Below are 23,382 nucleotides of genomic sequence, written 5' to 3'. Positions count from 1 at the left end.
TAGAGGTTCGTCCAGGGGGTTAGTAAGCAAAATGGATTAGTCCAAAATTGAGGGTGAGGTTAGAGAGATGCAGCTCAGCCAGCAGCCCAGTGAGAGTGGTGCCAAGTGATTATCTAATGTTTGAGATGCAGCTAAGAGCTCGCCAGCAGTAGAAGTGACCTTATCTACGTTTTGACTTAGATTCTTATATATTCTCAGCAAGGCTGTGAGCGAAGTAGACCTCACCATTGTTTTCCTTTTACAGCCTGTAATCTAGCTCTTCCCACCAAAACATTCTAGCCTGCTTCAAACTAGCACAATATTCATTCTTTCTGAGAGTACATAACTAAATAGCAAAACTGGGGAGAAGATTCTTCTGAGGACAAGCTATTTTTTTAAATACCAGTCGAGTGGCAAGCTGAAGACCACATGGTACTGGGTCAGCCAGAGCAGAAGTCTGGGTTATTCTGATAGTTCTTGTACACACAATCTTCTGTAGGGATGTCTTCCCTTGGGATGGCTCTCACCTTGGGCTGCTTCCTTTTGATTTATCCAAATCTAAATTTGGTAAGACTGGTGTCCATCAGGTGGGAGACTTCGTACAGGGCTTCCCACATGCCTCTGTGGCTTCACAAGTGCAAGGTGAAGCCTTCACACTTGGAAAGGCCATGGAAGTTGCATGCTGATTTGACCGAGCCTGTCCAAACATGTCCGTTAGTGATAAATGCAGTTCCAGCTGCAGGGCGGTCCCCCAGTGAAAGGTGAAGGGCTGGAAGGAGCAGAACTGAGTGCCGCCGTTTCCTTCAACGCCAGCTTCTGTTTCCCGCTGATAACAGAGGGCTGAAAGCATGCAGCACTTCAGCTCCGTATTTATTAACCACATTCCCCAATTAACACATGGGTGCAAAGCAATGTCAGATTATCCTTCTCAGTTTGTGTGTATTTTTGCAGTGTACTCTCTGCCTACTGGGAATTATGTTTCTGAGTGTTCCTTTTTCTGTACTGTCTTAGTCATGTTCCCACCATTCCTATACCCCACAATATTTTCCCATTGCCATAGTAACTGCCTCTGAAGAAGGCACAGCCAAGGAACTTCAGGTTTTTACTGAACCCAAATTGCCTACCAGACTGGACCTGTGCAGTTTGAATTAAATAGTGCTTTTTTATTTTCAACAGAATCACAGTTATTTTCTGACACAGAGGTGATATGGTCACCTGTCTGGTCTAAAAGTCCTCCTGCCAAACTGTCCCAGTCGGTCTGATTTTAAGCCTTGCAGTGATTTCATGTCTGTACTCTCACAGAGTAAATGACTTTGACTTGGAATAGTAAAATATATGTTGCTCGCTTGTGTTTGTGTGTGCACCTCCCTCCCCCCAACCCCACCCACCTTCTGCTGAATTCCTTAAACTTGGAAAGAGTTTGGACCAAATCCACATTTGTGAGCACCTCCCTCTGTTGGACACAGATTCATGTGTCAAAGTTTATTCCAACGTCACACTGTTAGTTTTAAAGCAGGATAGCAAATCTGAATCTCCTAACTGTGAAGATACCATTTACAACTTTGTGGTTTCATTTCTGGAGTCTACTATTAACAAAGTCATAAATCCTATTAATTTAAATGCCTATCTCAGATAATGTGAAAGTCAAGTTTCTCATGTGCAAACTACTTTTGTTAGCACTGTGAAGGGTGAGTCTGGAAAACAAATTGTTTAGCCTTGAAGGTTAATGATCATTCTCAATGCCTTTTTAGGAGATTGTGCTCGTAAGAAATATTAGCTTATTACTCTTCTGTGGGGGGAAGGGAGGACAGTTTGTCAGAATCCTTTTACATATAGGCATTTGTGAATGAAAGGAGAGGCATAAATGTCTTTCACTTAATACAAGAGAATAATATAAACATACCCAAAGATTCAATTCTGTCCCTAGCAGTACTTTGTGACATGAAGATTAATACAAGCTAGGCTTACTTGAAAGTATTTTCAGATGTGCTGATCTGCTTAGGAGCATCATGCCCAGAGAGAGCTTTCCTATCCATACACGTTTGCCTATTAGAGAACAATTAGACTCTTCATCTGAAAGCAAATAGCGCAGTCAGTGTGCACAGCCTTTTTACTTCGTCAGTTTGTACATATTAAAGGAGTGGATCAAAAAATAAAAGTGAAAAAATGAAATCCCAGACATCCCATATGTTGTTTTGGAGGCAGAGAATGAGGACTCCTCAGCCCTAACGTCTGCTCAGGGTTTTGACATTTCACTGTTGCAACTGTGATAGTGATTTTTTGGCCATGTTTTGCCAAGCTTTGTACCATCTGATAAGAGGGAAAGGGGCATTAGCTCATTATATAACGAGCACTAGCTAACTGCTTCATATTGACCTGGCCTGACACATACCCATGGCTGTGAGAAGAAAGCCTGATTGTCCATCACTAGCCCCCAGAATAGTAGCACCATATCACAGGATCACAGGTTATTAGGGGTTGGAAGGCACCCAAGGAGATCACCGAGTCCAACCCCTTTGCCAGAGCAGGACAATACAATCTAACACAGATCACAGAGGAACACATCCAGACAGGCTTTGAAAGTCTGCAGAGAAGGAGACTCCACAACCTCTCTGAGAAGCCTGTGCCTTACAGTAAAGAAGTTCCCCTTGTGTAGAGGCAGAAGCTCTTGTGCTGCAACTTACACCCATTGCTCCTTGTCCTATCACAGAGAGCAAGTGAGCAGAGCCTGTCCCCCCACCTCCTGGCCAGCCTTCAGATGTTTATAAACACTTATCAAATCCCCTCTAAGTCTTCTTCCAGGCCAAAAAGCCCCAGATCCCTCAGCCTCTCCTCATAAGCCATGCCCTCCAGTTCCCTAATCGTCCTCGTAGCCCTTCACTGGACCCTCTCCAGCAGATCCCTGTCCCTCTTAAACTGGGGAGCCCAAAACTGAACACAGTATTCAAGATGAGGTCTCACCAGGGCAGAGTAGAGGGAGAGGACAACCTCCCTTGATCTGCTGGACACACTCTTCCTAATACACCCCAGGATCCCATTGGCCTTCTTGGCCACAGGGGCACATTGCTGTCCCATGGATAACTTGTTATCCACCAAGACCCCCAGGTCTCTCTCCACAGGGCTGCTTTCCAGCAGATCACCTCCCAGCCTGTACTGGTGAAGTTTGTTATTCCTCTCCAGATGCAGGACTCTGCACTTGTCCTTGTTGAACTTCACCTGGTTCCTCTGTGCCCAGCTCTCAGTCTGTCCAGGTCTCTCTGGATGGCCACACAGCCTTCAGCTGGATCAGCCAAGCCTCCCAGCTTGGTGTCATCAGCAAACTTGCTGAGCAGACACTCTGTGCCCTCATCAATGTCACTGATGAAGATGTTGAACAGGACTTGCCCCTGGGGGACACCACTAGTCACAGCTCTCCAGCTGGACCTGGCACCATTGATCACCACCCTCTGAACTCTATCTTGCAACCAGTTCCTAACACACCTCACTGTCTGCTCTTCCACCCCACACTTCCTCAGCTTGCTCACTAAAATGTCATGGGAGATGGTGTCAAAGGTCTTGCTAAGGTCAAGGTAGACTACATCCTCTGATTTCCCTGAATCTCCTCATTCAGTTATGGCATCATAAAATGTTCTCAGGTCAGTCAAGCATGACTTCCCCTTGGTAAATCCATGCTGACCACTCCTGATAACCTTCTTCTCTTCCAAGTGCCTCGAGATGCCCTCCAACAGGAGCCGCTCCACCATTTTTCCAGGGATGGAGGTGAGGCTGACTGGTCTGTAGTTTCCTGGAACCTCTTTCTTGCCCTTTTTGAAGGCTGGAGTGACATTGGCTCTCCTCCAGTCCTATGGCACCTCTCCTGTCTGCCATGATTTGGCAAAGACTATGGAGAGTGGTAGAGTGATGACATCAGCCAGTTCTCTCAGCACCCTTGGGTGCATCTCATCAGGGCCCATGGACTTGTTAATGTTTAATTTGTGTAACTGGTCCCTAGCCCAATCTGCACTAACCAGTGGGGAGTGTTCCCTCCTCCAGGCTTCCTCTCCTTCATCCAGGGTCTGGAGTACATAGGGAAGTTCAGCCTTAGGTGTAAAGACTGAAGCAAAGAAGGCATTCAGCAACTCTGCCTTCTCTGCATCCTCAGTTATCAAGGCTGCCTCCTCGTTCAGTAGTGCCCCCACACCTTCCCTGTTCCTCCTTTTTCTACTGATGTATTTGAAGAAGCCCTTCTTGTTCTGTTTTGCTTCCTTTGCCAGCTTCAGTTCCAAGAGGGCTTTGGCCTTCCTTGTTGCCTTCCTGCAAGCCCTGACTATTTCTCTATAGTTCTTCCAAGTGGCCAATCACTTCTTCCATGAAGATTCCTTCTTCCCTGAGATTTCTTTCAGGAGCTCCTCAGTCAACCATGCAGGTCTCCTAGCATGTCTACCTGATTTTTTCCTCAGCTTGGGCTTGGAGGAAGTGGTCTTTAAAAATCAGCCAACTTTCTTGGGCTCCTTTACCCTCCAGAGCATTAGCCCATGGGATTTCTGCAAGCATGTCCCTGAAGAGCACAAAGAGAGCTCTGCAGAAGTCCAGAGATGCAATTCTACTTGTTGCTCTGATTCTACCCTTTAGAATACTAAACTCCACCATGTCATGATCACTGTCCCCAAGGCTGTCCCCAACCTCAATGTCCTCAACCAGTCTCTCTTTATTAGTTAATACAAGGTCCAGCAATGCACCTCTCCTTGTTGGTTCCTCCACTACCTGCAGTAAGAAGTTATAATTGATACACTGCAAGAGCCTTTTGGGCTGTCTGTGCCTGGTTGTGTGATCTTCCCAGCAAATATCAGAGTGATTGAAGTCTTCCATGAGTACCTAGGAGTTTGCTCTAGAGGCTACCTCCACCTGTCTGTAGAAGGCTCAGGGGTGACCTTATTGCTGTCTACAACTCCCTGAAGGGAGGCTGTAGCCAGGTGGGGGTTGGTCTCTTCTCCCAGGCAACCAGCAACAGAACAAGGGGACACAGTCTCAAGCTGTGCCAGGGGAGGTCTAGGCTGGATGTTAGGAGGAAGTTCTTGCCAGAGAGAGTGATTTGCCATTGGAATGGGCTGCCCAGGGAGGTGGTGGAGTCACCATCCCTGGATGTGTTCAAGAAAAGACTGGATGAGGCACTTAGTGCCATGGTCTAGTTGACTGGATAGGGCTGGGTGCTAGGTTGGACTGAATGATCTTGGAGGTCTCTTCCAACCTGGTTGATTGTATGAAGGCCTCATCAACATCTTCCTCTTGGTCTGGTGGTATATAGTAGATGCCTACAACAATTTCATCTCCTTTTCCACATCCCCTAATTCTTACCCACAAGCTTTCAACCTGTTCTGCCCCCTGCCTTGGACAGAACTCAGTGCATTTCAGTTGCTCTCACACATAGAGGTCAACTCCCCCACCCCATCTTGCTGGTCTATCCTTCCTGAACAGTACATAGCCATCCATGACAACATCCCAGTTGTGGGAGCTGTCCCACCATGTTTCAGTGACGAAACATGAAACATATGCATGACTTGGTTTTTTTTTTAATGTAGACTTTATTTTCTGGTAAGACATTAACTAAACTGTTTTCTTCATCAGCTGCTCTTGGGGGATGGTGGGAGTATATTGCCAGTGACTTAAATGTTGACAAGACTTGATCTCCTCAGAACAGAAAAACAGAGCAATGTCCTAATTGCTATTACTCCAGATTGAGAGTAACTGAAGTAAAGTGGGATTATTTGAAACAGTCCAGCCAATTACTTGTGAACCTCATGTGAGAGGAACACCACCAAGATGCCCATAAATGTGGACTTGTGGTTATCATTCTCCAGAAATCTTAATGGGCTGGACAATAACTTGGTGAGGTGGATCACAGATAACGTAGTTTGGAAAAGACAGTGAGAGTTCATTTAGTCAATATGACCCAAGGCATATTGCATCTAATAGACACATATTTGTCTAAGATTATCTTAGACAAATGGATGCTCTGTAACTTCCTCGTTCACTAATCCCAGTGCTTTACTGCCCTTATAGTTGGAAAGATCTTTTTTATTCTAATGTCTAAGCCAAATGAGAATCTTCCCTGATACAACAATTTAAACTGGACTTAATGCTTCAGTACAGGTGTTGTTAATGCTGAAAAGGCCAGAAGGATTTCTTCATACATTTTTTCAGGATTATTTATCCATCACAGTAAGATATTTGTCTTTTTCAGTCTGCACAACATAGCTGACTCAATGTTTGTTTTGTGATCTACCCTTGGTCAAGCTATTTCCTAAACAGTTATTATCCATATTCCAGCAGATAATTCCTGTCTAAGTGTAGTCCTTTGCACTGGTCCTCAGTACATTTTATCTTGCTTTTACAATAGTTCCTTCAAGCTGCCAAGATCTTTCTAAATTTAAATCTGCCTGTTGACTGGCATACTTGCAGAGCTCCCAAGCTCCTTTACTGTGAAAGTCTTCCGCTGCCTTTTTCAGTCACTAATGGAAATGTGGATTATAATGAGACTAAGGACAAAAAAAATCCTTCTTTTTTTTTTTCTTTTGTAAATTTTTAGGTAGAATTACCTGTACAGTCTTAAATTTTTCAGAACAGGTGTTGCAGAGTTCAGGAAGGCTGCATTTCCTTGTTTACTTATGAGAGTATCATGAGTCTACAAAAAGTCTTACTGCGGTTGAGGTTTATGACACCAACAGCCTTTCCCCTCTCCACAGCACAATGCAGTCATAGAAAGAACTAGACCACATTGACAGACTTTGTTCTTACAACCAAAGCTGAACACTGCCCACTTCTCCTTTATTTTCTATGCACACCTCAAGATTTTTTTTTTTTCCCAGACAACCTTAGATTTTGGGGCAGGAATTGAGTTTAACCCCCTCCCCCCCCCCCAGCCCCCACCCCATTTTAAAGATAAGTGTCATGCTTTTCTATTTCTGGCCCTCTGACACCATATACATCTGGCTACTCAGAGACAGTAAGAAGCCATCCTGGGATCAGTCTGCCCTTTGAATATCACAGGATGAAGTAAACATGCCTAGCTATTTGGAAAAAAAAAATCTCTGTACAGTGCAGCCTTGAGATGACTCAAACTGCAGAACTAATTGATCCAAGTAACAACCATCTATCTGCTAGCTTAATTTTCAGCTGGACCATTTCCCCATTCAGATCTCTGTACGCCCTTTACAAGTCATTGTGGCAGCTGGATGAAGGAAGGCATCGAGAAGGTGGGGATGGAGTGGAGCAAGAGTGGTATAACTATATTTTCCAGCAACAGCACTGGCTTAAGACATTTGTTGAAGTACAGATTTAATAAAGACAGAGACAAAAAAACAAAAAAAAAAGGCATTAAGAACTTGCACATTTCCTGCATCGTAGCTGTCTTGCATCCCTCAGTGACCAGAACACTCCTGGCTTTCTTCATATACTCATGTAGAACAGTATCTTCTTACCTCACTGATCCTGCTTACATTTTACTTTGTGCTTTTGTCTTTCTGATTTTACCTCAACATACTCTTGTCATTAATTTATACTTACTCTGAAGCATTCAGCCTGTTTTCATATACTTTCTTCCAGTCAGGTCAGAAAGGAGCTTGTGATGAAGCCAGGGACTTTATTACTATATTTCCTCTCCTTCTACTACACTGGGGTGACTTGTGTTTCTGAGCTCCAAAGGAAAACATGCAGGAATGGAAAAAAATCCTGAGTTTCAGTCTTCATATGCCATATTTCCTAATTTCATGTGGAAGAAAATGGTGAATGAATGGAAGAGCAAACAGTCTTCACCAGATGAATGGAAAAAGTACAAAATGCTAAATTATGTCAAGACTCTCCCCTATAAAAGCAATAGCTTCTATACAGTAGAACTCCAAGCAGGACACAGCCCATGGAGCACACAAGCAAGAGAAAAAAGGCCTTTTTTTCTGCAGCTCTCCAGCAGTTCTGATCTGCTGGGCAGAGCTGAATGTAAACAAAAATTTGCTCTGCCTCCAGTCTCTAATTGCATCATTTTCCACAAGTTCACATGTATTACAGCTGAAAATCATGAGTCACATCTATTCTTTTCCAGCATAAAGTATTATTTGCTCCTTACTCTTGGATAATCACCAAATGACATTTGGAAGAGAGAAGCTAGCAAAATGACTTTTTGCAGTGTCTCATACAGATTTTTCTCTTTAAAAGACCCTACTGGTACAAAACAAATGCCATTAACTTCTTTGAAATACACTTTTTCCCCATTGGTCATATGACTAAATTGACTCTATGTTGCTGAACTTTTTCCCTCTGGTGAAATTATTGCTGAGTAAGAAAATAGCTTGAAATAAAAGATGTCATGAAGGAGTGGAGAGATATTATAGGTATGTAAATGTGAAAAATCTGAATCCAGGGTTTTAACTTTGCCAAAAAATGCATAGTTGAATGAAGCCTCTGATGAGCATTAAGCACTTAGCTGAATTATTTGCTGTGATCTTGGTACATAGTACTATAAAGCATAAACATTTTCTTCTAACAAATAAAAAACAATGAAATCAAGACTCAACTGAAACTCATAGTCCTCTTGCAAGGTCAGAGCAGATAAGATTTGGACCTTGGCCTATTCTACTCACCCCTTAGTTTAGGGGGACTCATTCACCTCCATATGGGAATATTTAACTGAAGAGATCATTTGGGGAAAGGGTGCAAAGTTCTTCATTGCAAGATTTCTCAAACATCTGTAAAACATACCCTGAGGTGGTTATGGCCAAAACACTCATTAAACAGCTACTGATATATAAAAGAGCTGTTTAAGAAGAAGAATGTGAAGGAAAATGCAGTAAGCCCCTGCATGACAGGGCTGCAGGATGATGTTTAGAGCAAGACCCTAGTTTGGGCTGCACAGTGGTCATGCAGTATCCCTTGGCAACTTCCAGGCCTTCATCAGGCAATGCACACTGCAGGGGTTTTATGTTCTTAATTCTTCTGTTCATGGCTGCATCTGCTTGTGTAATTTATGGCACACAATACATATTTTTCTTTTGAGATACATTCTGTTCTTTATTTCTGCCAGAAAGCGGTGGGACAAGGAGGGGTTATTGGGCATCAGAAGTTGAAAAGACCTTGTATTCCTGCCTTTTCTCCCCCTTGAATTATGACTGCACTAATGACAAAATCCTTTTAGTCTCCCTTCTTTCCCTTATCCATAGCTCTGGCTTTCTCTTGCTTCTTTGAAAGCTTGAGAGAGAAATGTCAGGTGGTGAAATACTTAAGAATTAAAAGGCTGCATCAGGAAGTGTTTTTAAAATTAGGTGACTTGGTATTCGAAACAAATGCACGATTGTTCTTCATGCTTGGATGGCTGGCAGCCAGGCATCGGGGCCTGGGCTATTTCTCAGGGCTTCATTCAGAGACTGTCATTATTGCCCCTATTACTTTTTTCCTCTGTCTAGGGCTCCCTTGAATACTACCACCAAAGTAAAGAATGCCATGCATGGCTTCTCTTGAGGAGGATTAGTAATCCTACACCTTGCAATGGCTGGCAGAGGTGTTTTAAGAACAACCAGTGTTCCCTCCTCAAAAGTCAAATATTTCATTACTGTATGGACCTGATTCTATGATTTAAAGCCCAATACCTATTCATGTTCCTGGGAAAGTCAGTGAAAGCTTCTTTGGTTCAACCATTTGCTTTATTGTATTTTATCTCTCAGCTTTTACATGTCAAAAAGAGGTGAAATGTGGAATTTATGTAAATTTCTGGATATACTTGCTAAAAATAAAAATAAACTACTTTGAAAAACACATGTCATGCAAAATTGCTTTTGAGCACAATATGGGGCTTGAGTGATTGCACAGACTTGAACAATAAATTCTCTTCCAAGCCAAATTCTATTCCAAAGTAAATAAAAGAGTTTAATTTAAAAGAAACCTATAGTTATCCACAAAAACAAAAGCTATGACCCATGCTGGAAATGAGTGTAAAGTAATGCTGAAAACTGTAGGAAAGTATTATTCCCTATTGCTTTTATCATGAGCCAGAGAAGTTAGGATTAGCTGATGATTTAACTGTTTTCTTCCATCCCTAGGTTGTGTCTTGGGGTCTTGTACTAGGAAAGCAGAAATGGGCTGAGGCAGCAAAAGCAGTGGAGAGATGAAGGTCTCAATGTAGGTGGTCTTGCGTTCTGGCAGATATCAGAGGAATCTGTGACTGGAGTGGGCTGAATTTCCCACGTATCCCTTGTAGGTCATCCTGCCTTCCACCCTCTTGCACTTCTACCCGCCCTGGAAAAGCTCACAGAAATTCAATGATAAGTAAAACATTAAGATAGGTTAGCCGAGGTGGTAAATGGGCATGTGAGATGTCAGAAGTTTAGATTACAGGTTAATTCTGCAACATCTTTCTGTAACTTGTTTAGTCACACAGATTAGCTTTCCCAATAAACTCCTAACTAAAAGCAAGTACAACATAAAATTACAAAAGAAATGCCATATTTTCCCAGTTATCTCTCAAGATGCTTGCTGTAGTTTAGTTATATCTGGCCAAATTTCCAGTAACATAAATCACTAATTTCAGTTTGTACTGCAAATGGAGAAAGTGATGTAAATGAGATTGGCTAGCCCTTTTTAACATTAACATATTGAACACCTTACACATGTATTTTTATGTGTGCTTTGTTATTTACATGGCTGACAGTACATTTTCTTAGTACACATTAGTTCCCAAGAGATGCCCTTAATGGTGCTGGATCCTGGAAACAGTGAAACAATGTCATGAGAGTGAGAAACTGCAAATACCAGGTTTAATAAGGCACAAGATGCTTGAGTGTGTCCAGGTGACGAGGCTGGTGAGAGGCCTTGAGCACAGCCCTACGAGGAGAGGCTGAGGGAGCTGGGATTGTTTAGCCTGGAGAAGAGGAGGCTCAGGGGAGACCTTATTGCTGTCTACAACTACCTGAGGGGAGGTTGTAGCCAGGAGGAGGTTGCTCTCTTCTCTCAGGTGGCCAGTGCCAGAATGAGAGGACACAGCCTCAAGCTATGCCAGGGGGAAATTAGGCTTGAGGTGAGGAGAAAGTTCTTCACTGAGAGAGTCATTGGACACTGGAATGGGCTGTCTGGGGAGGTGGTGGAGTCGCCATCCCTGGAGCTGTTCAAGGCAGGACTGGACATGGCACTTGGTGCCATGGTCTAGCCTTGAGCTCTGTGGTAAAGGGTTGGACTTGATGATCTATGAGGTCTCTTCCAACCTTGGTGATACTGTGATACAAGTTTAAACCACCTTTCTGCTAAGAAATGCAAGAAACGGAGACGCCTCTTTCTGTTCACAAATGCTGTGAGTATCTGTCTGCAGAGTAAAGAGACATCTCTCACAGTGTAGCTGACATATATCCTTTGGATATATATCCTGTTTTCTGCTTCTGGGTTTTCCATATTTTTCTAAATTGCCATGGTCAAATCAAAATTCACAGTCTATAACTGGAATTGAATGACTGTATTAGCACCATCTTGTTAAAAATGTGGTGGGGTTTAGGTATACCTTAAATGATCAATTGGTTATATTACTATTTAATTACCCTGTACAAAAAAATCTGCATTACAGTTTCCTCTAGTCTTTTTCTTCTGTAATACAATCCAGGAGGCACAGATTTATATTGTTGTGGCTAAGTCTAAACCAGATATTAAATTCCAACAAGATATGACACAAATGTATGCATAAAATAGAATATTTATTCTGTTTATCCAATTCCATTTATTTCCAGGTCTGAAATATTTATTATAATAGTAACATCTTCATAATCATAAGAGAGAAACTAAAAGGAAAATAAATCTATGGTGTCAGCCATATGCAGGAGGAGGGTCTGTGTGCTGCTAGAAAAACAAAAACACCCCTTTGCCATTCTCACCTGAAAGCATTCCTCAATGCCTACATGCCTGAGGCTTCCTCAGGTTTCAGTTAGTGCAGGAGAGATCCTTCTGCTGGGAGTGAATTCTCTGTGGAGAGTGACACAGACCTGTAGGAATGACCTTCTGGTGCCTTGGCAGATGAACTGGTGAACTTGTGCCAAAACCATTGTACATGAAACCAGAGAAGCAACTCTATCAGGATGTAGGATTCTTCCCCCTGAACGCATCTTAAAGAGCTCTGCTACTGGAAGCTTTCAGCCCCCATCTAGAACTGAAACCACCAAAAATAGTGTGGTAAAGCTGAGATAGAATTGGAAATTTTATAGGAATAATTTTCAAGAGTGCAGAGATCACTTCCTTGTGATGATATCCATCATTGTACCTCTTTGTATCAATCTCTCAGAGCACCAGTATCTCAGAAATGCTATTCCCATCAGCACAGATTGTGCAGAGGTGGAAAAGGAGTTGTGTTCCATGTATATCTGTAGTATATTTTGCTTCTCATCAGTTTAGTATCATAATGTTGTACATGAGAATGTAAGAAGTCTGCAGCTGGTCATTATGGACACTGAAGGGTATTGAAGCCAACTTGTCATGGGACCTTACAAAAATAAGGGTATTTCTACTGCAGGCACTATGCTTGCAAGCATTTCATAATAAACTGTACAAGTAATAGTTTCAGTCTTTGCACACAGGATAGTCCAATAGTTAGTGTACTCCACTAGGGGTTATTCTGGTTTGATTTTGTCCCTGGCTTCCCGGCATGACTTCAGCTGTGTCATATTTTCCCTCTCATTTTCCAAATAAGTAAAATAAAGGCTACATTTAGTTCAGAAAGGTGGTGCAAGTCTGAAAGCACCACTGTTTGCTGAGCAGCCTCTCCTCTTTGAATCGGGAGAGTCACAGATGTGCAGAGCATTATTCTTTTCATCTTCAAAGCCTTCTCTTTGTATTTACAAATTAATCAATCTGTAAAGCAATTTTTCTTTGTCCTGGGCAGTATGATTAAGAATATTCACATTAATTATAGGGAAAATTCCATAGTTCCAATACATGTCATTCAAAACAACATGATGTATACAGACATATTGCAACATATTTCCATTTGGATTGTAAAACATGCATACCTTTGATGGTTTCATCCCACATTTGTTATATTGTATTTTTAATGTGCTCAGACTGTGCTGGCATAATGGTGATCTTCCCCTTATGCCCCATCTTTCCCACATGCATGAAGCATGCTTTGTAGTGACATTCATGAAGCCCCCTGCTGTGGCTGAAATGCTGGAGTCCTGCTATTTAGAATGAACAATTATTCCAGCGGTTGAAGTGTTTTCACAAAGGAGACTGGGCGGCAAGGCACTTCTTCCTTTCCCACCCCACAGGAGGAAAGAAAATCCTTATTTGAGCTTGTGTTAGGGCCCTGACAGAGAACTCCACTCTAAATCCTAGAGATAGTCTAGTGGTGAGGAAAAGCCACTCTGAAGAATGAATACAATTATTCACCACATGAAATTCTCTTAAAAAAAACCAACCAAACATCTTTGCTGCTGCTTGCTGAAGTGAAAGGGCAAACAAAACCAACTAAATCTAAATTAGGATTTCATCAGACTTTAGGCAGCTATATAAAAAACTTAACCCCAGAGCCCCTCTCTGTTAAGTGTTGATCTCATCCTGCAAGTGCCTAAATTCCAGGCACTGACTCTCCCTTCCCTAAGGCTGACACAGTGCACAGCCTGCTGCTGCTGGGCACCACCACTGCCCAGTGCTGAGCCCTGCTCTGCTGAAGCACCGAGTCCACCAGCGTTGAGGCAGAGCACCGTGCCGTGAAATGTGTCTGTGCTCTGATGCCAGCTTCCTCCCAAAGCTGGTGATGAATGTCTGGAAGAGATGCCCATTTCTTCTGCTTTACAACAGAGATAGACAACGCAGAAAGAAGCACACACGTGGTACTTTGTGCTGTGGATTGTAGTTTGTGGCCAGGCACTTGCTGTTGCAGTGCTTCAGCTTTTTAATGGGTAAAACCTCTACCAATAGAGGAAAGGCAAAACTTGAACAAACACACAACTTAAAACCTTTCAGGCTCAGGCAGAGTCTGACTGCAGCACTAAGACTGTAAATAGTGACATGAACTCTGAGGTCTTAAGTGGAAATACAGTTGAGCTACGGAACTGAGCTCAGCTCTCTTTGATCATGCTGCAGTAAATGTGACCTATCAGATGATTGCTGAAGAGCTCAAGAGGCTCTTCAGAAGTTAGTCATGGTAAAATATATGCTATAATTATATCCACTGATAAAGTTTAGCAAAACCAGCACATTTGCTGATGTTACTAGATGCTTTGGCCATTGAAGATATCTCTAGCTACAAAATTTGTTCAGTATGCATAGCAGCCATCCAAGATTTCCTGATCTATTCAGCAGAGATACATTGCACTGACCTGAAGGAAGAACCTTCCAGCTTCTGTGGTGAACTGAGCCTTCAACTCCTGGGAACTGCAAGGAAGGGCCCATTACACCTGATGTCATTAGCAGCTCTCCACAGTAGGTTTTGCCACTGACATCCACATCTCAGAGCCCTTTGCTTACCAAGTGACTTCATCTCACCAGCCACGGAAATGACCCAGATGGGAAAGTTCCTCTTCAAAAGTCCTCCTCTACCAGCCAGGCAAAGCAGGCTTGTATTGGGTGTTTTCTCTCAGCATTACTGCTAAATGTAGGCACAACAGGGGTGATATTTATATCATCAATGTCTGCTATTTTAGTGGATTTTAAGAGGACAATGTAACTCAGATTTCTTTGTTTCATTTTGACATGGTGACTCAACAGCTCACTCTTGACTTTTGAACATCATTAGCTACAACAGAATTCTGTACTGCTGAAAGTTATGAACTAGAATACTTCTGATATGAAGCTGCTGCAAGGTGATGTTTAAAAATGTATTTATTAGTAATGCAAATAAAATGGAAGTTTAAAAGCAATAGGGATGCACAAAACACCAACATTATTTCACTGTAGCCTTTTAACAGGGAGTGAAAGTAAGGCTTCTTTGTCCTGAAGCTGGAATACAAACTCCTGAAAATTCAGTTAGGGACAGGTAAAAGCTGTATTGTTCTTAGTTAGAAAACAGTCATTTGTATTACACTACTTAATACAAAAGAAATTCAAATCATTAGTTACAAAATACAGATTCAAAAAATGTAAGGCAATACAGAGTTTCTGACACTGCCAACAATAGCATGCACAAGCATACAGTGGCAACACCCCTCCAGGTGCACCAGTCTCACTGTATTATTGCTCAGGATGCCACATTCCCACCTATATGATTTCTGATTTTCTCATGCACTGTCTTTGATCTGTACAAATGATCAAAGCTACAGTTCACTGGAAAATGGATAATAAAAAGAAGTGTTTTCATTGTTTTGCCGTAACAGCATAATTTCCAGAGACATATTAGTGCATCCTTCTGATCCATTGTCCCACTGTTCCCACAGCCAGACAGAATTTCTTTTTTGCTTTGTGTTGTAAGATGCAGTTTAGCATAACAAGATTGTAACAGGTCTCAAAATCCTTGCAATTAAATTATGAAACTGTTTTCCTTTTCTAACCCTTGCCCTCAGAATATAATGGAATCATAACAGTGCCTAGAGACTGGAGATGACATCATTTTCTGTCACATCATTGAGCTGATTTGCAGCATGGCGAGCTGGTAGGCTTCCCTGACACCCTCACAACTGGTTTTGGTGGCTAATCTGTTGTGAAGTTTCAGATGTTGTATCTTCCTTTAACACTGCTGCGTTCAGATCAGGTTTAGACTTGAGTTTATAAGTAACTTCTAATTTCCGCTCTCCAAAACAGAGCTACATTGCTCCTTTTTGTCCTTCCTTCTGCTTTAGTAGGTGTTGTAAAAGTTTACTGCTTTTATCTATGTGACACTCTCACTAACAACACACTTTTTACTACCAATATAATACTTTTAGATAGCACAGACTTCAGAGATCTATTTGCCAAACTTGCACCTCTGAAGGTACAGGTTAAGCTAACATTGACATCTTATGGCATGCACACTACTTGTGCTGAAACTGTCTCTAGCTGGTGGAAAATCACCACATTAAAACACTTCTCAATCGCAGAAAGAATAACCTGATCATGGATGGCAACAATCTTGATAAAAATGTATATGAGCTTATTTTTTCTGTTAACTTCTGACAAAAATCACATGCACATATATGTTTCTGTGTATCACTTTATAGAACAATGTGGCATCTTTGAAAAGTTTGATGGCTTACAAATGAAAAAGCCATAAGAAAACCTAAGGGTTCTGAGTTAAAGATTGGAAAGAATCATGGCTCATTTAAAATACTATGAAAATCTATAGTATTTAGTATTTTTGAAGTGATTTTTTTCCTCCTTGCTTGTTTCTTTAAGATATATAAACTATGACAAATTGCTGTTATTTCATAGTCCACAGCTATAAAACACAGTTGTTTTTGTCAGATATAAGCTAAGCACCACTAGGCTAGGTAAGTATCTGTGTTGCAGATGACTTCATCTCTGCTGTTGGCACTGGCAATTCCAGAGGGAGCACCTTTCGCTCTGCTTTAATATGTAACTGATATCTCTGCCTAGTTTTAATGCATATTTTTGTGTTAGCACTACCATGGTTTAGTGGTTAGTGAAAAGACTCATCTACTGAACCTATGTCTGTAAATGGATCCACATGATGGAACTGCCCCTGAAAGGTCTGAGACCTGAAGATAGGCTTTGTTCAATGTTTTGGCATTTTTTCAAGTTGAAAGGTTGGTATAGATATGGAGTGCACTATTTTCCTTGTGTCCTTTGTGGAGCTTAAAATAAAAACGCTATTCAGCATCCCTAGCATGGAAATGGAAGCTCATAAGGTATAAAATAATTTTACAGCATTACTAGCCAGAAGTTTTGTATCACTACCCTCATCTCACCATAGGCACTATAAATACACCTACCAAAAAAAAAATAAAAGGTTAGAATTATTTTAGTATCTCATGTTGGAAAGGTGTATAATATTCTTCCAACCAAATAGTTAAACCTATATAAAACAGCATAACAAAATAGAGTATATGTCTTCTGTTGTTGTTAGTGTACCAATTGCAATACGGAGGAGTTTGTCCCGTAGCCTGTGGTTGAATCGCCGCTGCAACCAGCGGAGGACATAAGGTGTGATCACACGCAGGCTGTTTATTCAGTGGAGGAAGCCAGAGCAGCGCCAGCCAAGCCAGCAGCGAGCGGCGTTACGGCAGCAAGGAGGGATGCCGGGACTGGGCGCTGCGCTCTCCAGTCGGCAGCCTGCCTCAGCAGCAACTACACAACTTCTGCCTCCGATTCAGAGAGGCTGCGATCTGCAGCTCCTCGCCCGGCCGTAGGGCTAGCTTGTCCCGAGCCCTCGCCGGGTACTTCCGCACGCAGGCAGCAGAGGTGGCTCTGTTCCGCCTCGCCCCGATCAGGACACCCCGGCTCACTGGGTCCCACGGTCAGGCGGGAGGCAGGGCCCCTCGCCGCGGCATGGGCAACGGGGAGTAGCCTCTCTTTCAAATGACGGCCTGGCTTCAGCGGCGCAGGGGCCCGGCTCATCCGTTGAAGAGAAATGGCCGCGCTGGCCGAAAGACGCGGCTCCTCGTTCACCTCGCCGCACCGGGGTCCCCTCCGCCTCTCCCCACCAGAGCGAGTGGTGCCCTGACCATCCCACCCAGCAGCTCTCTTTCCGCAAGATCCCGTGCTCCAGCAGGGATCAGCCACCGGCGCGGCGCCGGAATCTACCGTCTGCCTGCAAGCGCCCGGGGGTAGGCTGCGCGGCGCGCCACAGAGCCGCCGGGCGAACCGCCGGCACTAACCCTGCGGCCAATAAGACACATCCACAGACCCCCTCTCCGCCGCCGCGCAGTGACGGCGTCCCGCCCCGCCCCGCGGGTCTCCCCCCTCGCCTCAGCGGCGGAGAAGAGCGGCCGCCGCCCCAACCACGGCGGAGTGAATGGGTTGCCATGGCAACTGAGTGAGGCAGGCAGCAGGCCGCCGCGGCCCCAGCCGCCTCCGCAACTCAGCGTGTGGGCGAGGAGGCAGCGGGCGGCCGCCGGGACAGCCGAGGGGAGGCCGGGAGCACAGCGGCAGGATGGAGGACGGCTTCTCCAGCTACAGCAGCCTCTACGACACCTCCTCGCTGCTCCAGTTCTGCAACGGTAAGGGCGGGGACCGCCTCCCGCGGCCGCCCTCGGCGAGCAGCGGGGTCCCGGCGCCCCGGCGGGGCGGAGACGGAGGCCAGCGCGGGGAAGTCAGCCCCGGGAGCGGGCCTGCCGGAGGCTGCCGGCGGCGTGTCCGCCGGGTAGGGCCGCTTAGCTCTGCAGCGTAACTCGGGGAGAGGAGGAGGAGAAGGGAGGAAACTTCATCTCCCTCAACCTCCCCCGCTATACAGCGGGAAACCTTCCAGTCCGCAAAGCGGGGGTGCTTCTGTGAGGAACTTCACAGGAATATGTGTAGATATGTGTGCGTACGTGTATATGTGTATGTGATAGATACGTGTATATGTATCTGCCTGTCGGGCAGATCTGGTAGCCCAGGCGGTCACCCAGCGCTGCATGTCTCCACCGAGCGTACGCCCGAGCGGTGGGCGCACGGCTGCGACTCAGACTCGCAGTGACACGCAGCGGCGGCCAGCGCCGTCCCCGCGGCGCAGAGGGGCAGGTGTCCTTCCGCCCCCGTGGCCTTCCCCGGCGAGCCCACCCAGCGGCTCTTCGCAGCAGTGAGGGACAGTGCGAAGGTGTCAGATGCTTGTGTGGAGTTAAGGTAGTTGGCCTGCAGTAACTCATTTTTGTTCCTGTTATTTTTTAAGGTAGGGATTACTGGTGTGGTGGCGTCACCTGGGTGGCAGTGTGACGGGGAGCTGCTGGGCTTAAGTGACAGGTAGTAAAAAAGGAAGGTGAGGAACTGCTGGTATCCTCAGAGGAGGTATTTGGAGATCAGCTCGCAGGGTATTGGGTATTATTCAGCAAACTGGTCTTTGCTGTTATTTAGGGGGAAAGAAATGCGATGCCCTCAATGTTACGCAGAGCTCTTCATGGTAAATATTAAGCTCAAAATACCCTATTTTGATTCTAGTTATTGCTTTCCAGTGGCAGAACTGTGAGCATTCATAAACTGGATTTCACTGAAAATTCATTTTGTGAAGCTCATATTTTTTCTGGACTTTAGCAGTGATCTGGCTTTATGCTGCTCTCTGAACAGCTGGAGTCAGGTTCATGACAGCAACTGCATCAGGCATAGCTGCCTCCTCTTGGAAGCAATGAAGATAAACACTACATGGTTTTCTTCATGGTGTGATGCAAGAGAGGGACGAGTTAGCAGAGAACTCTAATGCACGTGGCCCCTGAGGTTGTGGGTGCAGTTTTTCAGGACATGAGTTGCATGTGTGGGCTTTGTGAGGTGATGCTATATTCTCAGAGCTCTTCAGGAGACGAAACTATGATTGTGTACAGAGGTTGTATGCTAATAGCTGATGTCTGCTTTGCCTAAACTTAAATATTTCATGGTAAGCAGTTCTAGAAAGAATGCATAGAGCAATGTATTTCAAAGTTTGTACTCTAAGCCAGTGACAAGCAAACTGCCTTCCAAAATCCCTGGGCTTTGCTCCTGCCCCCCCACACATGCTAATTCCATGGACACTGAAAGAGAAGTGGCAGCACTTTCTGAACAGTTTGAATAGAGTGGCTTGTTTCTGAGAACTGTTACTCCCATCTGAGCACCTCTGACAGAAATAAGCTGTGTGTATTTATGCTGTACACAGGTTTAAAAATCTTAGTTAATGATTAAGTATTATATTCTAGAATGTATTAGTGATGGGATTGCTTGTCTAGCTGTCATCTCATTATAGAGAATGAATTCAAGGGCTCTTGTACACAGCTATTATTCTGTGTTTATGAGAGAATGTGATTGAATTTTGAAGCCTTTTATGAGTGGGACCATGTTAGATGAGGTGAGAAAGACAAGAGAATCAGGCTTTTCAATTCTACCTTGAGATGATCAGATCCTTCACACAGACACACATGACCCATAAGAAAAAAAAATGCAGATGGGGGATGCTCATGAGGATTTTGAGGTTGAAAAGGGAATTTTTTTTCAGAGGGAAGTGGAAGGCCCTTGCAATATAATGGTTAGTATGAAATGTAATATGAAGTTGGGAGTGAGGCAGGCATAAAGAAGAACTACATAGCTCAAACAAGTGGTGGTAGCATGAAGGAAAATGTGATTTTGATGCAGAGTAAAGTAAAATACAGAAATGGCCAGTGAGCATTTTACCAATAAAGACATGATGGAATTGTTTGATGGCATCAGACTGAGGAAACTGTTAAAAACTGTCTGTATAGGTCATGCTTGGAAAGATCAGGATACGAAGCCTGTGCTTGGGAAAAAGTAACCTGTCATCGGTAGGTTAGCAAATGAGCTCTAGCCTGAGGCCAAGGACTGCTCCAGCTGCTTCTTCCCTGTCCCTTCCTTCTGCTTGGATGGGGAGGAAGGAAGCAATGGCAGGCAAGAGACTGTGATGGAGATAATGGAGTAGCATCTTGGCTGTTGGAGGTCCTGATCAGAGAGGAAAGGAGTAGTATGAGGGCAAACTTAACTCCAAGCCTCCCTTTCTCTCTAGCAATTACTCCCTTTCTCTCTAGAAGGGGTGCTGTGTTCAGAAGCAGAAATTTATCCCCAGCCCCCTTTACTCACATGCAGTTATAGCCTGTGTCATTGTCTAGCAACGTGTTTTTATGGCTTGCGACATGTAAGAAATTCGGTAAATGGAGAAGGGAGAGAAGAAAGAGGTGAGGAAAACATACTAATTTTGAGCTTCATGTCTCAAATCTAGGCCAAATATTTAGTACAGCTAGTTCAAAGATGCCTACTTTCGTCAACTTTTTACAGAACAGTAAGGGTAAGCTCGCTTTTGAGAAACATTGTTAATGAATACAAGTGTCAGCATCAAAGCAAGAAATACAAACTTGCAATCTGATTTTAGGCAAGCTGTTTCATTCTTACTGCCTTAGTTTCCTTAGGTGTAAACACGGAGGAAAGGACGTGCATACTTTGTAGGAAATTACTGCATTTATTTAAAATCTGTCTCTTGATTTTCAGAGGACAGTCTCTTCAGATGCAAAAAATGTTCTGCTAGTTGTGTTTGTTCTGTTTGTTCTACAAGTCACAGAGTAACTCCTCTTGATGCCTATCTAAGGACAGTTCTCAGCTTATATCTCACTTTCCAGGTTGTAAGGAGCACTGATAGTTTAATTTGCATGTTGAAAAGTAAAATTTGGCTAATGTTAATTTTTGCCTGGTTATAGATACCTTCCTTGGTATTGATGTAACTTTTATGTAGTTCTTGGGTAGGAAACCATTATTTTTATCTATCAAGGTGTTAGTAATGTATTATTTAGATGAAGATAAAAGTAGTGATAAGTGATAAGGCAGGATAATGTCAAGGTTTTTAGCATCTGCTTAAAAACTGATGGAGTGAACTGTGCTGAACTCTAGAGAGCAAGGCATGTACTGGAATTACAGTGTTCATCTTGCCTTCAACTGATATGTTGAGCTGCAGAAGTGATCGGTACTAGTTCTTAGAAAGTGGGGGAGGAACATAGGATGTGGGCAGAGGTTTGTGGGTCCTCTGACGGCAATCCCTATCCACTAATATCCATAACAATGACCTAATAAATATGGCCTTCAATGGCTGTGAACAGGATTTTTAGGCATGTAGAATGGAAAGTGTGAAACCTGTGGTTCCTGTGCTGTACAAAATGCTTGTGTGAACTTAGAGAAGGAAGTGAGAATTTATCCTTGATTTATTTACAACTTGTAGCATCGTTTTAACATCCTTCACTTGGCTATTGGGAAATTTATAGCTGTCAAATGGACATTTCAACCACAGATACCTTGTTGGACAGAAACATCAAGTTTAGAGTATCTGAGTAATGCAGTAAAAAAAAAAGTGTAATTTTTTTCTTAATGAAATTGATTTATTTGGCAAGGGATTCCATAATATTAATCACAGTTCCATTTAACTGATTACCCAGAGTGTAATTGCTAGTAGAAATATTTAGAGTTTGAAAAAATTTTGAAGTGATACCAACTATATTAACATTTTTTGGAGGAAAGAAAAAAAAAAAAAAAAGGCAGACTAATAAACCCCCCAAACCTCTTTAAAAGTAACATTTCTTTTTTGCTTCCTGTCTTATCTCAACATTACTAAATCATCTTATTGAGATTTTTGACAGGTAACAGTTTTGGTAAGCGTCACTCATAATTTCTTTTAAGTCATGAAAAGCAAATGGAATGAGTCTGTCCGTATACTGTTTTTGGTCAGTTTATTTCCCATTGGAGTCTTCTCTTTCTGTAATTACTCACCACTTATGACAATAGATTGAATTTATGTACCTTTTCTCTCTGACTCATGCATCTGCAAGAGGAGTGATGCCCTGTCAGTGAGGAAGTGAATTCTGCAAACAGGAAACCTTTCTGGACAATGTTGTTCTGACAGCCTGCTCCTCTTTCCTATTTGATTCTCACCCTTCTTCCCTCTGAGCTTCTAAGTACCCTCTTCCTACAGATGGACCAAAACCACACAACACTGTATGAGGGAAGGAACAATGGTAAGCTGAGCCTTACAGCTTTTAGACTACTTCTCAGTTCAAATTTGTTAAGGGTTGGAAAAGCCTGTGTTTTGTTTTGCTGTGATCACTTCTTAGGAATAATGCAGAGAGAAACTGAATTTAATTTGGTTCTCACTGGGCAGATTCACACACTGTGTGTATGAAAAGATGTTGGAAGCATGTTAAAAAAGATGTTGCAAACATGCTAATAGCATTATTCATGTTTGCTGCTTTTCTCAGAAGCCTGTAACTACAGAGACGCAGACAAACCAGGCTTTTTGACATTTCTTTTCTAGGCCTGTTGTCTCCAGGGCAGCAACATATTCTGAACTCAGGAGTGGAGGAGATACTCTACATGAAGTTTTGTAGGACAGCAGAAGGTTTTATTATCAGAATTGCTTGGATAGCATTTGCTTGTTTTTTTTCCTTCAACTGAGACTTGTTCTGGAAGAGTTATTCCAGTTCAACTCATAAATGTAATGCTGAGTTGGACTCTATGTTAAGTGTCTCTTTCACACATTTTAGAGTAGTACAAAATGTGAGTTGATTACTTTTGATCAACTTGCTTCTAGAACTTTCTATGTCTATCCTGCAATAAAGGAGAGGGGTGCCATACAGAAACACATATTTTGGTGTGTGCAGCAATTGAATGCATAATAAATCAGAACATTATGAAATAAAAATAACTTGCTGTATGGATGCTTTCACAATATATATTGTCAGCCTATTAAAACTCAAACTACTGCATTTAATAAGACACTGTAGAAGTAAAATTATTTTGTTGTTAATTAGGCACTTATTTCCAAATCATGCATTGCTAAAGCTCATTTTTGTCATGGATAGCATTAATTGCAGTTATTGGATT

At 43.0% G+C, this 23,382-nt stretch overlaps 1 protein-coding gene across 6 annotated transcripts in view; it reads left to right on the top strand.

Moving 5' to 3' along the window:
• The window catches only part of EML1 (EMAP like 1), a 143,241-nt gene that overhangs the window by 35,298 nt on the left and 84,561 nt on the right, over nucleotides 1-23,382 (top strand). The window contains exon 1 of one of the 6 annotated variants that reach the window (XM_064176347.1): nucleotides 17,448-18,068. The exons of 4 other annotated variants lie outside the window; for them this stretch is intronic. In XM_064176347.1, coding sequence (XP_064032417.1) covers nucleotides 18,002-18,068 — 67 coding nt within the window. In that variant the 5' untranslated portion in view covers nucleotides 17,448-18,001. Of the gene's footprint in view, nucleotides 1-17,447; nucleotides 18,069-23,382 lie in introns of those variants that run through there. One more of the 6 variants, XM_064176727.1, reaches the window with a different exon arrangement.

The sequence above is a fragment of the Pogoniulus pusillus genome, chromosome 1, assembly GCF_015220805.1.
Source record: "Pogoniulus pusillus isolate bPogPus1 chromosome 1, bPogPus1.pri, whole genome shotgun sequence".
Lineage (NCBI taxonomy): Eukaryota > Metazoa > Chordata > Aves > Piciformes > Lybiidae > Pogoniulus > Pogoniulus pusillus.
The sequence above is the reverse complement of the archived record's forward strand: the minus strand, read 5'-3'. Positions and strand labels throughout refer to the sequence as shown.